The following is an 18,993-nucleotide window of genomic DNA, read 5'->3' as shown; positions in this document are numbered from 1 at the left end:
GGTCAAGTAAGTGCGTGATACGAGGACTTCTCCCTCTCCCTCTAGTACAGCTCCAAGATTTTCCTCTTAAGAAGTTCAGAGTTAGAAGAGGCTAGGGTTAACAAGAAAGTGTAAAATTCAAAGCACAAAGGATTAGCTCCAAACAATGTTATATCTTTTTGCAAACTCAAGCCTTAAAAAGTGACATTCTTAACCATGAGGTATTCTGCTAGTTAGGGAAACACACCACAAGGATGTAGTTGGAGTACCTATCGAGACCATGGATTTGGATGCAACTCTTCGAGGATAGGTGGTGGTTTACTATCATCAACCATTAGCCCATATATCAATACTTTCTCCACAATCTTTTTCATACCACCTTTGCAAAAAAGGTTGGAAGAGGTAACTATATTTAGCTTGAATGTATCTCTATGTCCTTCAAGAGGAATAAGTTCGTCTCATAGGCATCACGATAGTCTTTACACTCATGAGAATTTATTCCCACAAACGTTAATTTTAACTTTTTGATCCTTATAGAAATCTTGAAGTTTGTAAAAATTTCATGGGAATTGAAACCAAATTGGCCTCTATTGACAACAAGGCCGAAAAGATGAACGTACAACAAGAAAAGTTTGTCCAACAATAATTGAAGTGATTGGAAGAAGCAAAGCGAAAAAACCAAGCTACCCCTCAAAGTTGTGGTGGAAATGCTTGAGGGGACCCCTTCAAACAAACACCATGGAATCAAAATGGTCCTTGCAATGCAAATATGTCAAAGAAAGTTGTTTTCCAAGAAATGATACAATAGATATCTGATAGGCACATTGGCCCAAAAAGTCATACCTATGAGAGAAGCCACAAATGTTGCAAGCTCAATTTTTGAAGAATGCAAGGAATTTCCTCAATATTCAAGAGTATCATGAGGTTACATACTCTCAACATAAATCCTTGTGCAACTATGAGTGTTTTATCTTCGATTGTAAGAGTACAATATACTTGGGTATAATCTTCTGTTGACAAAGTGGTTAAGCACAACGTATGTATTGTGTAAATTCCTTTGAAAAAGTTAAATCATATAGGAAGACCTATGCTAGGATCAACAAGATGGTCCTTAAGCACCAATGGCCCTTCACCGGGCCGGGTGCAAAGAATATAGTCAAGCTCCCCAAACGATTGTGTATAGTTTGTTCCTTCAACCTCAGGGGGCTTAATGCAAGAATCCACTTCTTTGAAAGCCAACATATCCACATCTCCTACAACATAACTGCAAAAAATAACACATTATGAATAATTAGATTTCCACAATTTCAGAAAACTTACATAAAAACCCTTTCAAACCATCTCAAATCCTTGAGTGAAGGGTGAGTCTAGGAACATGGAAAGCCTCATGAAAGTGGAAAGTCAAGAGACTTCGCATGTCTATATAAAGAGGTAGCCAAGTATGCATGCAATGTGTGCCATTTTACATTTGTATCCTTCTTTGTCTCTACCTTTATTTTAGCATTTTCTTCTCTTTACCGTTTCCTTGTAGTACAGATGTACTGAATATATTTTTTTTGAAGCCATTTAGGATATAGATAAAATCTAAAACATTACGAATAATTAGTCCAACATCCAAAATATCGATGATAGCTTACCTTGAAATTTTCTTGTCGCTAGCCGGGGGAAAATAGAAAAGCAATCGACTTAAAAGTTCACAAGCTTTAGCTTTATTAGGTGCAAAGAGAACCGCATTCGGCCCAGCATCAAAAGTGTAAGCAGCCTACATGACAACTTTTGGTAAGATACTTCAAAAATAAAAATCCATTATTACAATCAATGCATTATTTAAGAGGTCATGGAAGAACCTGTGGAGTGCCCTCTGCTCTATTCCAACGTTCAACCATGCTTATAATCCTGCAAATGAACTAACTCTCTCTCTCTCTCTCTCTCTCTCTCTCTCTCTCTCTCTCACACACACACACACACAAGATGCTCATTCTATTACTCGAAAGATCTCTCAGAATGCTCAAATTGTCCCGATTCTAAGAGCATGTACGAAATAGGTATAAATTATGCCTGAAAGCAATTGCATCATTCAAAGTAATGACAGGAGCATTGTGAACGGGAATATCTGTAAGTCAACCAAGAGCGGGTACATGATGCGTCACATCGGATGGGTGATAGGGAGCAACGTGAAGAAGTATCCGGCCATCCAAATACGGACATCTCTGATGCGGCATAGGATGGGTGACATAGAGCATCACAAAGGACTAGGTGGTGGGTATTCTGTCACGTGACACATCCCAACCCTATGTGTCCGTGGACAAGCTACACCACAGTAGGGTTCGGTCAGTTTAGATTAGCAATAATCTGGCACTTTTGTGAGTCTATTTGTAGACCGTGCATGCCCAGTCACTTAGCATAGATGCATATCCTCCGGTTGCACACAGCATGATCATCGGAATTCCCGTCAGAATCCATTAGCATCAGTTAGGGGAATTTTCCAATGCATTTAGCCTATTTTCCTGCTTATTGGTATTTTCACTTATTATTTTTAAGTGACTTTCCAACAAAAGTAGGTAGGGCAATTTTGCTAAGTTAATATATAAGCAAACCCAAGTTAGCACTTTCTGGCAGAAGAGGCAGCAAGAGCTTCCCGCTCAACAGGCAACTTCTCAGCAGTAACCCCCAGAACCTCTGGCGTTTTGGATTTCCCCATCCTCGCCTACCCTCCAAGACCTGGCGTTTCTAGCAGTACTTGATCGCCAGCCTCCCAGCACCCTAGCGATTGCAGATCCCTGTGATCGCCAGCAGATTCATCAGCATCAACGTTTTTGCTACTTCAGCCATTAGCGTTTTTGTCTTCAACAGGCCAGCGTTTTTGGCAAGGTACAAATTCAGCCAGCGTTTTTTATTCTCAGCCTTTACCGCATCAGACCACAGTGTTTTTCAGCCCGATGGACAGCAGTAGATCAGCCCCAAGATGGTTGCAGATGTTCCCCCATTTTCAGCCATAAAAACGCAGCCAAAACAGTCATTTTCAGCCACTGAAACAGTCCCGAAAATCAGAAGATAGAAGATCTCAGATTTCAGCCATCAAGTCGTCGTCGTCACCACCGTCGTCGTCATCGGCATAGTCCAAGTTGCATCAGTCCATTGCATTCGCATTGTACACCTTTGTGCAATCAAAGTAGACCACTCTCGCCGACAAGAGTGGGGCCTTCGGAGGAGGGTTTTACAACCTCTCGGGTGTCGTATCTCTTCTCTCTTCTTCTCTCAGTCTCATTCACTTGCACGCACAATCCACTCACTTTGTTCGTGATCATAGCGCTCTCCATAAGACGGAAAGCTCTCTCTTTCCCTAAGAACTAAAAGGAACCTTGAGCAATAAAGATCACTAATCTTGAGAAAATACAACATTCATTCCGCTGCACCTTACATATTCTTCATGCATCGCATGGTGGGTGATGGGGGCATCTGTAAGGTGCAACGGAAGTGAATGTTGAACTTTACTCAAGATGAGTGCTCCGAACTGTGCTCAAGGATTCCTTTTACTTATAAAAGGGAGAGCCTTCCGTTCCTTTAGTGAGAGAGTGCAAATGATCACAAACAAAGTGAGTAAACACTGTGAATGAAGGTACTGAGACTGAGAGATAGAGAGAGAAGAATACGACACCAGAATGTTATCAAACCCTCCTCCGAAGGCCCCACTCTCTATGGCGAGAGCGGTCTACTATTGATTGCAGAATCTCTACAATGCTATGGACTTGCCGACAATGTCGACAACGATGAGGACGACGACAAGACGGGCTGAAATCTGAAAACGCTAAGGGCTGAAATCTGCAAATCTTTATCTGCTGAATTTTGACTCTATGTCGGTGACGACGATGCGACGACGACGCGCTGAAAACTGAAAACGATGATGCTACTTGTGGCCTTGTCACGGAGAATCTGCAAAACGCTAGGGCTGTGCTGATCCAAAAACGCTAAGGGCTGATCTGGTACTTGATGCAAAAACGCTAATGATCTTGTTGTCCTATTGTCGCCAGATGGTCTTGCAAATGCAAAACGCTAGGCTGTCATGCTGGAACTTGCTACCGCTAGGCTCATCTGCAATGCAAAAACGCCAGGGCTTGCTGTTGATGAAAATGCTGGCTGATCTTGGCAAAAACGCTAGGCTGGTCTTTTGGGGGGAATCTTGCTGAGAAGATGCCTGTTGAACAAGGTGTTCCTGCTGCCTCTTCTGCCAAAAAGTGCTAGCGCTAGGTTTCCTTATATATTGGCTTAGGCAAATTGCCCTACCCAGTTTCCAACAAAAGTCACTTAAAAATAATAAGTGAAAATTGGCTAAAATAGGGAAAATAGGTCTATGCACTGTAAAAATGCTCCTGATGGGTTCTGATGGAAATCTGATGATCATGCTGTGTGCAACCAGAGGATATGCATCTACTCTAAGTGCCTGGACATGCACGGTCTGCGAACAGACTCACAAAAGTGCCAGAACACTTCCTAAGCTAACTGAAATGAACCCCTAGTTATGAAGTAGCTTGTCCACGTACACATAGGTTAGATGTGTCCTCCTCATCTTGCTTGAGTATCTTCGTCAATTGTCGTAGCACCCTATATACACTGCGTAGAATTGCTCTATGAGGGCCAAGGCCTCCCCCCCTTCCACGTAGAAAAGAGCTTTTAAATCTTCTGTATAAGCACATGCATCCTGATCCACCTTTCCGCTTTTTGGCCACCTCGTTCCCCCTACACTCTTGGTGATTGATATCCTCACGATGGACTTCACCAAGAGGCCTTCCCCGATGGATTGTTTCCTTGACAGAGTTTGGTATCGGCAACATTAGCCTCATGGATTTCACGTGGATTGTGCCACGGCCATGCCTTCGTTGTCGCCAACAGAGTTGCCCCCACCACATGCTTTAGCCCAGCCTTCTTGTGATTTGCTTGCATCCAGTGACTCTTGGTCGTCTTCGGCTTTCTTTTCGTTATCTTTGCCATCAACTTGCCCTGTTTGACTTTCGGTAGTGCTTCACCTAGGGCGTTTGTTTTTGCTCATTGCATTTTGTGTTGCCTTGTAATTGCCTTTGGACTAGCTTATTTTCCATATGCTCTACATGGTGATTGTGCGTTTGGACATGGCTTTAGTAGAGCCTCACTAGCGGTCGGCAGCCGTGGATGTCTGTCACGAGAAAAACCCTCTCACTTAAAATTCCAATAATTCATTTAGAATTATTTTTCTATCACATAAAGCTAATTTAGCAACATCCCTCTCACTTATAAACAATTGTCCTCAACTGTGGAGGTCCAATTGAACTGCCCTGGGAGAAGCAAAAAAAATTCCAAATCTTGTTGAATGGTGAGTTGAGTTGTTTCTTTCTCAAAAAAGAACTTAAAAATTTAATTAAACAAAAATTTAATGATTCAATACTTAACCTTACCGGTTCAAAAGTAGATGGGGTAACTCCATTAGGAGAAATTCATGTCCTTTAATACATCGAGGATATCTTTCACCAATCATCAATCTTACGTCTTTCCAACAAATCAGAAGTTTTCATATCCGAGAATTTGTTAACTCAATTTCTCCTTCTCAACCTCGAGAATAATAATTCTCCTAGAAATCAATCTAGGTATCAGTGCTTGCGCGTAATCTTGCATTGTTAATCCTGAGGATATTAAACCTCTTGTATCCTCCCGCATAGGGTATGTCCAAATCATATAGAGCATTAATCTCATGTGAGGATGTCTTCCTTTGGCAAACAAAGTCTGCCATCTCACTAGAGAAGGTTTCTTGTTTGGGGCCTTTGCTTAGGGTAGGATGATTGTTCCGATCCAAAGATCCTTTGTGCACTACCACACCTCTTTCCGCCTTTTCCTACTGCGGGTTGTTAGCACCGGTAGTGTCTTCCTGACGCCCATTAATGTCTCTACCTCGGGAGGTCATAAAAAATGTTTCACCTTGCAGCATCAATGACGGCTTGCAAAATCCTAGGCAGATAAGATTCTAACCATAGCATTCTCTCAACGTATGTTCAAACTCGGCTCACATCTCAGGGATGTTCTCCCATACGTGTTTAGGGTAGTTCTTTCCATCTTGGGATGGTTGGTCGATTATTAGACGCATGAACAAAATAGTTCATGCTCAGTCCAACAGTATGCGAATATTACTCGACCTGCTTATGGAGAAGCGTATGCTATAACCATAACTTACTACTTTAGTGGTCAATCCACGTAGTGTACTCAATGATCAACGACCATCAAAAAATTCGTTTCTCAATAGAGAAATTGTCATGAGACTGTGGCTAGTTGTTGGTTTCTTTCCCATGATTTTTATTTAATTTTTGGGACCCTCTTTTTAAAGTCACAAATGGTCGGACATTGTGTAGCCAGTGTGAAGCGGCCGATGGCCGAGAGTTTCACCCGCAATGCAGATCGCCAAGAGATGGTCGGGGCAGTTGCCACTGGAATCCGAGCAGTAAAAGGGTCTCTAGGCTCAGTTCAAAGTCATTTAGGCCCCTTGCTACACTTTATAAGTTGGTGGGTACTAGGAATTTAACTTAAAAGAGGCAAAGTGGACACATGGCAGCACCAGAGTGCATCTGCAAGCCAACTCAGCTGGGGGCGCCCAAATTTGAGAGATAAGGCTGATTTTGGACTGCCTCCTTTATTTAAGCGACTATAGTGTGTGGGTGAGTAGTGGGTGCAAGTCTCACAGCTTTAATGGAAAGCTTGCCTTCTCCCTTGTCTTATGTAGCGCAATGATTCCGCTCTCGCACACCTCTCTCCCCCTTTGAATACAGAATTGTAATGCACCGCTCGAGGGCTTTCCATCTGTATCTACAGTTGAGTGGGTTCATGCGTGTATGCCGAGGCAAGAGCCTCTTATCCAGGTACTGGATTAGCGAATTGCTAATCCCCCGTATAAGTGAGTTCAAAGAGATTTCACGCGAGAAATCTCGTCTGATTCAAAGGGCAAGTAGCCCTACACATGCGGGAGTACAAGGGCTTGCTACAGATGCGATTGGCACGCGAAACGGAGCCCAAAACAATGAATTACAGCCTGCTGTCCTAATTGATCCCTAAATACCCCCAAGAGCTTCGGGAAAGCGATGGGATCACTGTACAGGTGATCTGGTGCATTTATAGGGCAGAAAACAGAGAATTCAGCGTGCTGCAGATTCTCGCCAGGTTTGGGAAAGTGTCCGTATGCGCCGGGAAAGTCACCTTTGGCATGGGGATTTTGTATGTGAAGCCTTCTACTATGGTCATGTTGCCGAAATCGGGCTAGAGTAGGCCATTTTCAGCCCGGTAAAAGCGGAACAGCTCGTAGGAACTTGCAGGTTTTCTTCCAAGTTTTATAAAAATAAACAAATACAGAAAGGGGCACCAATCTTTGGGGCCTACAGGGTGTCGTTGTCTACTTGGGAGCGCTTTAACTACCAAGCCGTGGTTTGTGTGAAGTGTTAATTCCAGTCACAGGATTCGTGAAGTTTTCGTCTGTGTCGTAAAGTCAAGTCATGCTGTGGTAGAGGCTAGAGCTTCGTTCTTGGGAGATTTCCTTCCCTTCTTAAGATTCTCAACAAGACGATTACTCGACTTAGTCTTAGTGCAAACCCACCCATCAAGTAAACTGGGATTTCAAATTTGGAATTCCAAGAGCACAGGCAGTAGCTGACTCTTGCTCCTTCCCTCACTTGTTTGAGAAGCACTACCATATCTTCCCTTAATGGGTAGGGGTGGTGAGCGTAGAGAGTACTCAAGCTTAGTGAAAGCTCAAAATGGTTCCTTCGTAATGTCCTACCCATAGTAGCGAGTAATCTACCCACAGTAGCGAGTAATCTGTGGGTAGGACATTCCTTCGTAATGTCCTACCCACAGTAGCAAGTAATCTATGGGAGGACTACCGGATACCTGATCAATCATTGGCCTTTCAGATGGTTGAGCAAACCAGCTCATCTCATAAAACAATGTTCCAACTCGACTCTACTCTCATGAGCACTCCAGAGTAATCGGTCCAATGTTGAGGGTCTTCTGTTCCAAATCTCGGGAGTTAGATTGAATTCTCTTACTTCAAAACTTTCACCGGATAGCAAAGTATCCTTTGAGAAGAGGTAACAAAAATTTGTTGTGTCCGTGTTCAATGATTCCCATCCTCTTGTGGGGATTAGATTCTTCGAACAGTGAAGTGTACACTTTCAGCTTGCACGGCTAACTTCACTATCCGTTGCAAAGTATCTTGCAGATGCGTCTGCGAAGTTCGGGTAAAAGTCCTTCGTTGAATCTCTTCATGTTTTCTTCATGAGAGAGGTTCAAGTATGAAGCTACCTTGGCAAGAGTGAACTAATACTTGTCCATATAATTTGTGACTCGCTCGTGCTCCTATTGGGCAAACCGATCCCAATCTTCTTTGATACCTTCCTCAAAGTGTAGAGGAAAAAAAATTCTCGAAAAATTCAGCCTTGAATGGAATTCAAGTCTTGTTTTGAAATCCTTGCAGAGCTTTGGTATACCACCAAGTACTTGCCGTCCCCTTGAGGTGTTTGGTCACATGCCTCATCTTCGACGCTTCTAAGAAATTGTCGTTTGGCATTTGCAAAGGCACAAACTGTGAATAAAAGCGGTAGCTTTCGGGACATCTTCCCTTCCGTCAAAGGTATCAAACTTGTGGAGTGTTCTCAAGTCTAGAGACCTTCTTTATATCCTTCCGACTGCATTTGAGAAGGACTAGCACTTGTAGATCTTTCCTCAATCTGCCACAGACGCTAGCTCTCTGCCTCCCTTTATGGGTAAGAATATTGACTTATTAACCTGCTAGTTAGAGATCAAAACATGAAAACATTAACTTTGAAGTCTCGACACTGGGAATGCAACTCGGTTCTCGAAAAGCAACTCCTTGAAAGAGATCTCTACACAGAGAAGCCTCCCTTCTAATCCTACATACAAAAGAGGTGTACTCTCAGGTTCTTTCTCGTAAATCAGCCCCGTCTACGATGTTTATGGGCTGAATACAAAGAAAAACCACAGCTTGTCGCGATGGAAACACTCTTCGTAGGCACTTCCTTGCGATGGAACTCGCTTAGTTGGTCTTGGTGACATCTGGTACACTCAGGGCAGCCATGGGCATCACCGGCGGCGTCACTCTTTGCGGCTGAAATCTGCGACAGCCTCTCCTTGTTGCTAGCGCTGACCTTTTCTTGCACCTCCAAAACGGCAATGTCTTTGTGCTAGCGCTGACAAATCTGGGAGGAGGGGGCGCTATTGCTTCTTTTTATAGGCTCCAGAGAGTGGCAGAAATAAGAGGGGATCTCGGCAAGAATAGAGTAGAGTAGGGGAAGCGCCCAAAGTAGAGAGAGAGGATCGCTTTTCTCTTGTGCCAAATAGAGAGAGGGAGGGGCCACCTTGATTTGCTGCTTTATTTTTGTAGATGCTGTCCACTTATTAAGTGGGCGGCCGGCCAGTCTTCTAAAAATGGTATGAACATGCCCAAAAAACCCAAAAACTGAAAACGATGCTTACACAACACTTCCCAGGCGTCCGTGGATGCAACCACATGCACAGATGCAATGCAGACATAGACTTCCTCGCGGGAAAGCATCTGCTTTCTGGAAAAGCAACCTGCTTTCTCAGAAAGCAACTATATTTGCTCAAAGTTTCCTCTGGACCCATCTTCATTCAAGTGCTTGCTCATCCTTGTACACAATTCTAACAAAGTTCGGAATTTCCTCTCGACTATGGAATATTCCCTTTTCCTGTCACGTGAGGGAGCTAAAAATGGAAAAGCTTTTTGCTATTCTAATCAAGGAGATTGACTTGGGTCCTAAGAAAAGAAGCAAAGATAGGAGGTTGCTTTTGTGTATAAAAAGGGGAGGGATCTCTTATGCAAAACAAGCGTTGATCAAGGAATTTTTTAGTAAACATGGCTTTCTAGAAAAGGACAGTCATGGAGGAAGGAACATGTTCTATAGAGAAAAGGAGGAAGGAGAGTTTTGCAGAGCCAAAGAGTCGCTCGCCATCAACAAGTGCTTAAAGGGCTTCCAGATCGAACTCCATTGATGGTAACATCATTTAAATCATAGGTTTGGAGCGAGAGGTTGTGGAGATCTATATGAGTTTGACAAGTGATGTGGCTCACGGCTCCCTGTTCACTTACACTTCCCCATACATCCGATTGCATCTTCCAGTGACTCGAGGTGTTCAAGGAGGGTCGGAGCTACACAGACAGGTTTGAACTTGTTTTTCGGTTTGGGTGGAGCCATAAGGTGTATGGCCGACAGGATTTTGCACATACAGTTGTTGTGCTCTGATTGGGTACTACCGTGGGCAAATACAGAGCAGAGCCACAGAAGTTATAACATGTTGAAGCATTATAAAGAAATACCGAAAGGGGTTCCATCATTTGGGCCCAATGCTCTCTTGGGGTGGAACTCCGCCACTCCGTGTCTCGTGTGCCATGTTTTTCTTTCAGTTCACTTGTTTTGAGCATCTAAAATCTGTTCAGTCTGTTCTTTTCCGTTGGCACGTGGTGCCCTCTCGTTACACTCCGTCTCTCTATATAGCTCTTACTATGTTGTACTTTCCACTTACGTTTTGTAGACCTTATCATCATTTCAGGTAGAGAGAAAAAGCAACTTTGTGCCTCGATCTCCATTGAGTGTCCTCTCCGTTGTGTACGTGTGTGCTTCAAAGCGCTCAAGCTCTCCTTCTCTACCCCTTTATAGTCATGTGGTACCCAAAAGCAAGGGATCAAAAGCACAGCTGCAGCCCGCAAATTGCGTCGCAAAACGCAAAACTGACCGTACAGCCATGACGTGGCAGCTCACACCCGTAGGCAGCTTTTTCTGGCGCCAATTAAAAAAGTAGTTGAGTTTGTCGGGCACCATTATTAAAACAGAAGCTTTTGAAAGGGCTCTTTTTAGCCTAGGTTGCTTTTTGGCCAAGTGCCTTCGAATACAAGGCACCACCTCAGTTGTAAACTCAAATGCAGGGAGTGCAAGTTCGCACAGATGTAAAATATGCCGATTAGTTTAAAAAGAAATACCGCAAAGGCGCTCAACTTGAGAGCCAACACTCTCTAGAGCGAAACCTCACCGCTCTCTTGTCGTCTAAAAAGTACAAGTGTGATCTTTCTTCGCTGAGTCATCAGTTCGGTGGGTGATTACAACACTAGCAAACGCAGATATGTAAGGAAATGTGTGTGTGGGTCTATATTTGTGCTAGGAAATTGTTTGACTATCATCTGCTCTACTGTCATTATGAATAAGAAAATGAAACCTACCTCTTAGAAGTATCATTCATATAAAATATAGGGGGGGATGTGTCCAAGCACGTTGCATGAAATTGATTGCTATCTGCACAACATATGCGAGCAAAAGTTGCAAAGTCACGCTCCTTGATTGCTTCTCTCATCTCTAACATGACTTTTGGCACAATTTCCTGTGTAAGATGCAAGCAAAGACAATCTTACTTTAATTCGCAAAAAAAAACAGGACTACATTAAACATGAGAAGGGGAGAAAGTCTCACCCACCTTTGCCCTATGAAGCAAAAGCTTACTCGTGTTGACACTATCCTGCATCCCCGATGTGCTGCTGGTCTCCTTTTGACGTGAACTCACCTATTCAAAGACCGCAACAAGACTGAAACAACAAGCTTTAACAGACATATACAACCAAGCCTATTATATTGAGACACCTTGCACGTGTAAAGTAAGGCCTAGCCACATGCAAGCCAATAGACTAAACCAGAAGCAAAGACCAACATCATGCCTTGAATGACCTCACACAATCCATGTCGTGAAAAAGTCACCATAAATACCAACATAACCTTTGTACAAACGTCTATAATACGACAGTTTTAACAAAACAAATGGCATTTACATGCAAAGGAAGCAAGCGGCCCTCCAAGAATGAGCAACACATACCACTGCGATTATGACTACAAGATCTTCCCAATGCTTCTCATCTGCAAGCTGAATAGCAATGCTGTCCTTACCATCATCATCCTACATTTTATAACACAGCTCAAAATTATCTTAGTTGATGTAGATCAATAATTCAAAGAACACCAAAAGGTCATGAACAACATTCTACCTTTCCCATGTCCCACTCTACAAATCCACCATACAGACTCCGGCAAGCACTACCAGATCCAATCCTGGAAACACTCGCTTGCAAGCAAAGAGCTTCAGGAAACGTTTCATCAAGCAAAACATAAAACCCCTCTTTCAAGCAGAAATGCACTGACATTATTTCTAGCAAAATGCTGAACACATTGCATGCGGCTGCTTGTGCAATTGTTCTTTGGGAACATAAATCAACACACTCCTGAGGCTTGACTCCATTCAACCACAATCACTGCTCTGAAGTTTCAACAAGAAAAGAAAACAAAGTCCATAAATATTTTGCACCTTGCGATTGATGAAATCTCTCCTTTATATCTTTCTTGTACTCCCATCAATTGTGCAAGAGCATACACTGTTTTCAAATCCAATCACATCAATTCAGAAAATTTTAGAGTCAAAAGCAAACCTAGCGTCAAAAAGGAGTCAAGAAGGAGAAAGCATGACCTTGAGGATGGCTATGGGCGTCAAGATTAGCCTTTGACAGTGACTTGACTAATTATTATTATTCCAAAGGAAAAAGCTCACACAGATATAGATGTAAATCAAATATCTACTGCTGGCTTATGCAGTAATTGCCACATGTTAGCACTACAAAGTCTTATTCATGAAGATATGTAAATCCAGATTACTTCACTTGTATGCATGTCACACAATCCTATCCAACAAAGGCTGTCAAGGATCATTCTCCCAGCACTCACAAAATTTCCACGTTAGCTATGTGAGTCAGAGGGCTTTCTTATTACAAAAGTAGAAACTTTCTACTAGTTCCAGATGTGTTCATAACAGTCATTTTGGCACTATATCTGCATATTAGGTTAAAGAGACTCCTAAGTTATATGCTCTTTTATGTAGGATGAGTAAGACGAGCAGTAACACCCTCTACCAAAAGTCGGTACCATGGTACCTTGCACGTCATACTAACTTAGCGTTTCAGACTAGTTCTTACAGCACAAGCAACACATGATTGATGATTTAAAGGACCTGTTTCCTTGGCCAAAAAGAATAAAATGAGACAAAAGGAGAACTAGACAACATTTAAACAGTTTAGAGCAATCATGACAAAATAAGCCAAACAGCCTAAGACAAATGACATGCAATAAAAGCGACTAAACTTGACACTTTTGGCATACCTAAACATGCGAAGCCTGCTGCTGAAGATGCCAAACCTGCAGCTGTGGGGAAATTGTTCTTTGAAACAATGTGCACATGTAGGCTCTCCCAATCTTTCTTTGTTATAATCCTGCCAGTTTTTGAATCTGTAACCTCTGTTGCCCTTGACCGGATCTCTCGTAGGCAATTCTGATACCGATCACCTTGTATAGAAACTTCCTACCAATACAGTGATACAAAACACTAATAAAGCTTGGCACGTTAAAACACAATACTTTTGGTAACACATATCATGAATTGACAACAAAGAGTTCAACAAAATCACCAAGATAGTAAAAAATTGGTATTTAGAAACAAAAGCACTGTAAGTTTTCAGCATTCAGCCTGGAATTGAATAACAAGTGTTCCTTTGTGTAAATGCCAACATAATGAATACAGCAAAGCAAGGCAGACTCACATCTTGCACAAAATATCCAGATCCTCTCAAAGCTTCATGAGCCTAATCCTTGGCAATTATTTGCTTTGCAACAAACAACAGCAATATAGCCTATAGACCTCTCAATGTGAGAAAAAGTGAATTACACATCCTCAGCACTTAAATTTACTGTCAGTGATATCAATCAACTAAACAAATTGAAGAATCTTGATCACTCACACGGAAAGCAACCATTGCACTCTTCAACTTTGATGGTACCAAACAAAATTTCCAATTTTAGGCAATCTATCTTCATAGAGTTTCCACCCAGGCGAAGAGAAGGTAACACCAACCATGTGTAATTTTGGAAAGATCGCAAGAAAAGCATGATGACTGCAAAGTGCAAAATGTATTAAAAAACAGAAGATCTGAACCTTAAATCCCCAAATATGGAAATGCTAACAAAGGTGCAGTGTGCCAACAGCTTCATTTATAATACTTGAATCTGCACTTAAATCAACTCTAAAGTCCTCTTTCCCTGTTCATTAAGCCCTTAATTGCCAAACAAGGATTCATCCTGGGTGCAATTCCACCAATAAACAGTAAAGTCTTCTTGGAAAAGGTTGGAAAAGACATCCATGACAGATTTTTGACAAAAATGAGCAAAAGTTCAATGAGCTCAGGGTATGCATGCAGGACAGAAGGCTTGTGCAAATGTGTTTCAATGTAGTGGGCACATGAAAGGGGCAGGAAAGGTACCTTGCCATTGAGCCAGAGGCGATCTGCAGTGAAGGAAGGGCTAACCACCACGGTGGTGGTAGCAGAGAGGTCATGAGGGTTGAGAGTGATGCTGATGCTGGAGTTGATGGGGAGGATGAGCTTCTGGTTGCGCTTACCCCAGTACTTGATCACAGCTATGTTGGTGGGTGCCCTTGCGGTCACCATAACAACCCAATCTCCTTGCGTCTCTGCCTCCATTGTCTCTAACACAGATCTCTCTCTCTCTCTCTCTCTCTCTCTCTCTCACCGTGTTTGTACGCAGTGTGTTCAGCTGATGAATTACGGCGCTGTCACAAGCCCCTCGCGCTCTAAAAGCTATTTTAAATTGAGAAGTGTCTTTCTTGAGGCCTCTTTTACCAGGCAACTTCTAATTTGCTGGGCAATTGAGTTTCAACAAGAAGGTCAAATCTAAGCATGGCCTTCACTTTTGAGTTTCAACAAGAAGGTCAAATCTAAGCATGGCCTTCACTTAAGTTTGGAGTCTGATGGATGGGCAACCCGGCAAATAAATATCAACAGGAATTAATTTGTCCACCCCACGAACAGTATTGTAGGAAACAGTACTAAACATCCCTCCAACAAGTTCCCAAAGCATTTACATACTTTGGTTCGGACATTTGTTCAAAAAGTCTTATCGGAGATGGGGCCATCTCCATTGTATGGTACCAACGGTGATTAGATTGTTGAGAATGGAAAGCCACCTTTGACTACTTGGTTCACCTAAGAGCGTTTTTCAAACATGTTAAGAAAAAATCTCTCTCTCTCCCTCTCTCTCTCTCTCTCTCTCTCTCTCTCTCTCTCTCATTCCTAATGTGGCTTCTAATTCCTCACTCATGCAAGATATGGCTCAAACAAAGAATGTTGAGAATGTGGATGTGGAGGAGTTGAAGGAACAGGAGCGACGCTCCAAGAACATTGTTATTCGTGGAATTCCCGAAGAGAAGATAGAGACACCTCCTTCTCTTGCCATTGTTATTGAAGATTTCTTCAAAACCCACTTTGGCATGTCCAGAGTTATGGTCTATGGAGCACATAGAGTGGGGAAGCAAGGAGCTCCTCACTCGGGATAACGGCCAATTGTATGCACCATGCCCGATGAGACCAAGCGAAAGATTATCCTTGATAATAGTTGGATCTATTTGAGGGATACAAAATGTTTTGTATGTGAAGATCGCACTATTAAGCAGCAAAATATGCGTCGCAAGGCATATGAGGAAAAGAATAAGAAAAACAAGGAGATCTCTCATGAAGAAAATGTGTCCAAGGAGGAGGCAAGTCCCTCGAGCAAATAGGGATGCGTGACCTATGAGACCGAGTTACAATTGGAAATATGCTTTTGGAATTGTAATGGATACCCATGGAATGCGGGGATTGGCATTGATGAGCTAACAAGCAAAGCCGATGTTGTACTTATTGTTGAAACTTGGGAACATGATACACAAAGGATTAACGGCTTGGAGAATTACAACTTGAGAGTAGCGCAAATTAATGAGAGTACTTTTGAGAAATGACTTTGTGAGCATAGCGAGTGACATAATTGAAGATAGTAACATAATCATAGAAATTGGTTAACTTGGCATGATCAATACTTTTGCAAGAGAGAGAATTTAGAGAACATGACAACAGTTGAGGACCGGATTTATGTGGAGCCGGTCCCCACTCCAATAGGCATTTGTATAATGATTTCTCCCATTAAGAGAGACTTGTTACAATACAATCTTTGTGTTCCTTGTGACCTAGGTGATGCAATGAAGATGGAAAGCTTCATGCATCACAAGCATAACATAAACTTGAAGAAAGCTTTAACTATCCCAAGCCTCAGTCCCAAGACCTCAAACACCTTCGAAGGTGGAGAGAGCTAGCAGGGAATGAGGGTAGGGAAGAGGAAGAAGAAACATTTCATAGGAGAAATAATTAGTTCCTCACTTATCATAATTTTTCTTGCTAGCATACATAATAGCATAGTAATGAAGATGGAGAAGATGGCAAGCTCAAGCATTGAAGCATGGATCTTGGTTGGATTTGCACCCCATACCCAAGGTGTAGGCTCTCAACTTCTCAAGGAGCTTGGAGAAGGAGATGGAGCTCTTGCACTTTGCATAGCACACAATGAAAGTATTTGTGAGTGTGTGTGGGTGAGTATACCCCCTAAGCAACCCCCTAACTTGCTTGGGTCGACCCCCCCTTGTAGCTCATGCTTGAAGTTCATTGGACCCCTTCAGGCCTAGCCAATCACAAGCAGGAGTCATTACAAGCAACAAGGGTAGCCTTGGGACAAGTGTCCCCCTTTCCCCTTTGAGAGAGAGGACTTGATAAATACAAAATCAATTAAATAAATCTCCTAAATTATCATTGGACCCCTTGGGTGGCCAACCAATAAGCTTCAGGCACACCATGAGGGCAACATGAGGAGGAGCTTGACAAGTGTCATTTTTGCTTTCTTTGTACCATGCATGCCTTGTGTGAGTGTGTGGGTGTTCTCTCTCATCCCCCCTCTTATAGGGCTCGCCCCTCCTTGTAGGGATTGAATCTTGACCTTTTGACACCTCGAGCCCCTCATGCATAGGCCCAGTTCCCACCACAAGCTTGGCCCTTAAGCACTTTAAGCTTGGGCTGGGTTATCACCTCAAGTGCAACCCTAGCATCTCAAGCATTCAAGCACCTCAAGCATCTCAATCAACAAGCACCTCAAGCATCTCAAGCATCTCAAGCACCTCAATCAAACAAGCACCTCAAGCTTGGGTCGGGTTCAGCCCTAGCTTACCTAAGGTCAAAGGACTTTTACACTAACTATTGGAGGTCTTCAATGAAGCTAACCCTAAGGTCTTATGCTCCATTGGTTAGCCTTGCTCTTTGATAGACCATCACTCATTTGGGCCCCTTTACCATTGGCCCCGTATTGAGATAGATCTATAAGCATGTCTCAATATCTTAACCCTTGTTCCCGTTTATTCTCCCACATTAAGTGATCAGTTTAATATGAGAAAATCATTTGGGTTGGTTAGATATTAGTTTTTATGACATTACCTCTCTCTTGAAATCATAGTCGTCCTCAACTATGTGGTAGAAGAGATAAAGCTTTAGTCATTAGTCAATCTTACTTAGCAAGTAGAGGATCCCTTTTTACCCTACGACGTCTTTCCAAGATGGATGACTAATCCATTTGGTGCTCGGGAGACATAGCTGCGGCAAGCATGTCTACTCTTTAGTCCATTTCCTTCTCCCAAAGTAGAGTGACAAATTCTACTTGGTGTTTGAGAGACGTCGTCATCACAAACATGATTCTAAGCATGCATACTATTTAAATTTGTGCACAATAAAAAGAGAACTAGTCTTATAAGACAAAAACAGAGTCACCATTGTAAGCATTGATAAAGTTCCTATTATCCTTAAGTTGTATTTTGCATCCATCTAGCATCTTCAAAAGGATAATTTTTGAACTTAAAAAGATACCGTTGGATAATCTTACCATGTCGTAGTACCTTGTCTTCATGCCGAAAGATAGCTTTGGGCTGTAGCACCTCTTCTTGGTCTTCAACTTCAAGAGGGTCTTCAATAATTAGTTCACTTGGTGGCTCTCCTTTGTAGGGCTTGAGTAGGCTCACATGAAAAGCATTGTGGATGAGCCAATGGTTGGGCAATTTGAGTTGGTAGGCCATCTCATTGATAGGCTTCAAAATTTGGAAAGGACCATAGTATCTTTTTGCTAGCTTAGTATAATACTTTTGATGGCCCGTTGGATTTTTGCCCATTGTTTGCCTTAATCGAGCCTTAGGAAACTTAAGTAAGACCCAATCATTTTCTTTGAACGTTAAGGCCCTTCTGTGCTTGTCAGCATCAGCTTTTTGCCTTTGTTGAGAGATGGATATAGCCTCCTTAATCTTTTGAAAAGATTCTTGTAGGTCACGGCTATACTCATCGGCGGCGAAGATCTTCCCATGTACTTTGAGTAGCAAGGGACTTTTAGGTATCCCTCGATGATCTCGAAAGGTGCTTTTCTTGTAGAAGTATGTACAATATTACTGTAGGCATTGATCTACTTCAGTAACATAAGTCTTGAGTAGATCGAGTATCGTAAGATTAGCTATCTCACTTTGGCCATCCGTTTGTGGGTGATAGGCCGAAGAGAAATTCAATCTTGTTCCTAGATTTTCAAAGAGACCCTTCCAAAAATTACTAGTCATTCTAGGATCTCTATCTGACACGATGGATGTGGGTAATCCATGGTGCTCGAAAATTTGAAATATGGAGAGAGTTGCCATTTGGTGTGCCTTAATAGTCCTTTTGACAGGAATGAAGTGTGCTTGCTTGCTAAACCTGTCGACTATTGTCCATATTCCTGTATTCCCATGGATAGACTTGGGTAATCGAAAGATAAAATCCATGGATATACTCTCCCATGATGAATTTGGGATAGGCAATGGCTGGAGTAATCCAAGTTGCTTCCCTTTATCATATTTGGTCTTTGGCATACTACACATTTTGAAACATACTATTGTATGTCCACTTTCATGGTAGGCCAATAGAAATATGTCTCTACTCCTCGAAGAGTAGGTTGAATACCTCTATGCCCCGCATAGGGAGGATCATGGGATTCATAC

The 18,993-nt window shown here is 42.4% G+C and overlaps 1 protein-coding gene across 1 annotated transcript; it reads right to left on the bottom strand.

The window, feature by feature from the left end:
• Positions 1–749: 749 nt before the first annotated feature.
• LOC147429584 (diphosphomevalonate decarboxylase MVD2, peroxisomal-like) lies at positions 750–14,703 on the bottom strand. The gene is made up of 10 exons (XM_086495839.1): positions 14,372–14,703; positions 13,218–13,416; positions 12,373–12,439; positions 12,056–12,119; positions 11,887–11,967; positions 11,494–11,580; positions 11,243–11,400; positions 1,827–1,875; positions 1,617–1,741; positions 750–1,243 (listed from the first exon to the last, which is right to left on the bottom strand). Exons 1-10 carry the CDS (start codon positions 14,588–14,590, stop codon positions 1,051–1,053), a joined length of 1,242 nt encoding a protein of 413 aa, XP_086351965.1. The 5' UTR covers positions 14,591–14,703; the 3' UTR covers positions 750–1,050.
• Positions 14,704–18,993: the final 4,290 nt, after the last annotated feature.

Source organism: Adiantum capillus-veneris, chromosome 22 (assembly GCF_014529385.1).
Source record: "Adiantum capillus-veneris isolate H3 chromosome 22, ASM1452938v2, whole genome shotgun sequence".
Taxonomy (NCBI): Eukaryota; Viridiplantae; Streptophyta; class Polypodiopsida; order Polypodiales; family Pteridaceae; genus Adiantum; species Adiantum capillus-veneris.
Note: the sequence above shows the minus strand (reverse complement) of the source record. Positions and strands in the feature narration are given on the sequence as shown.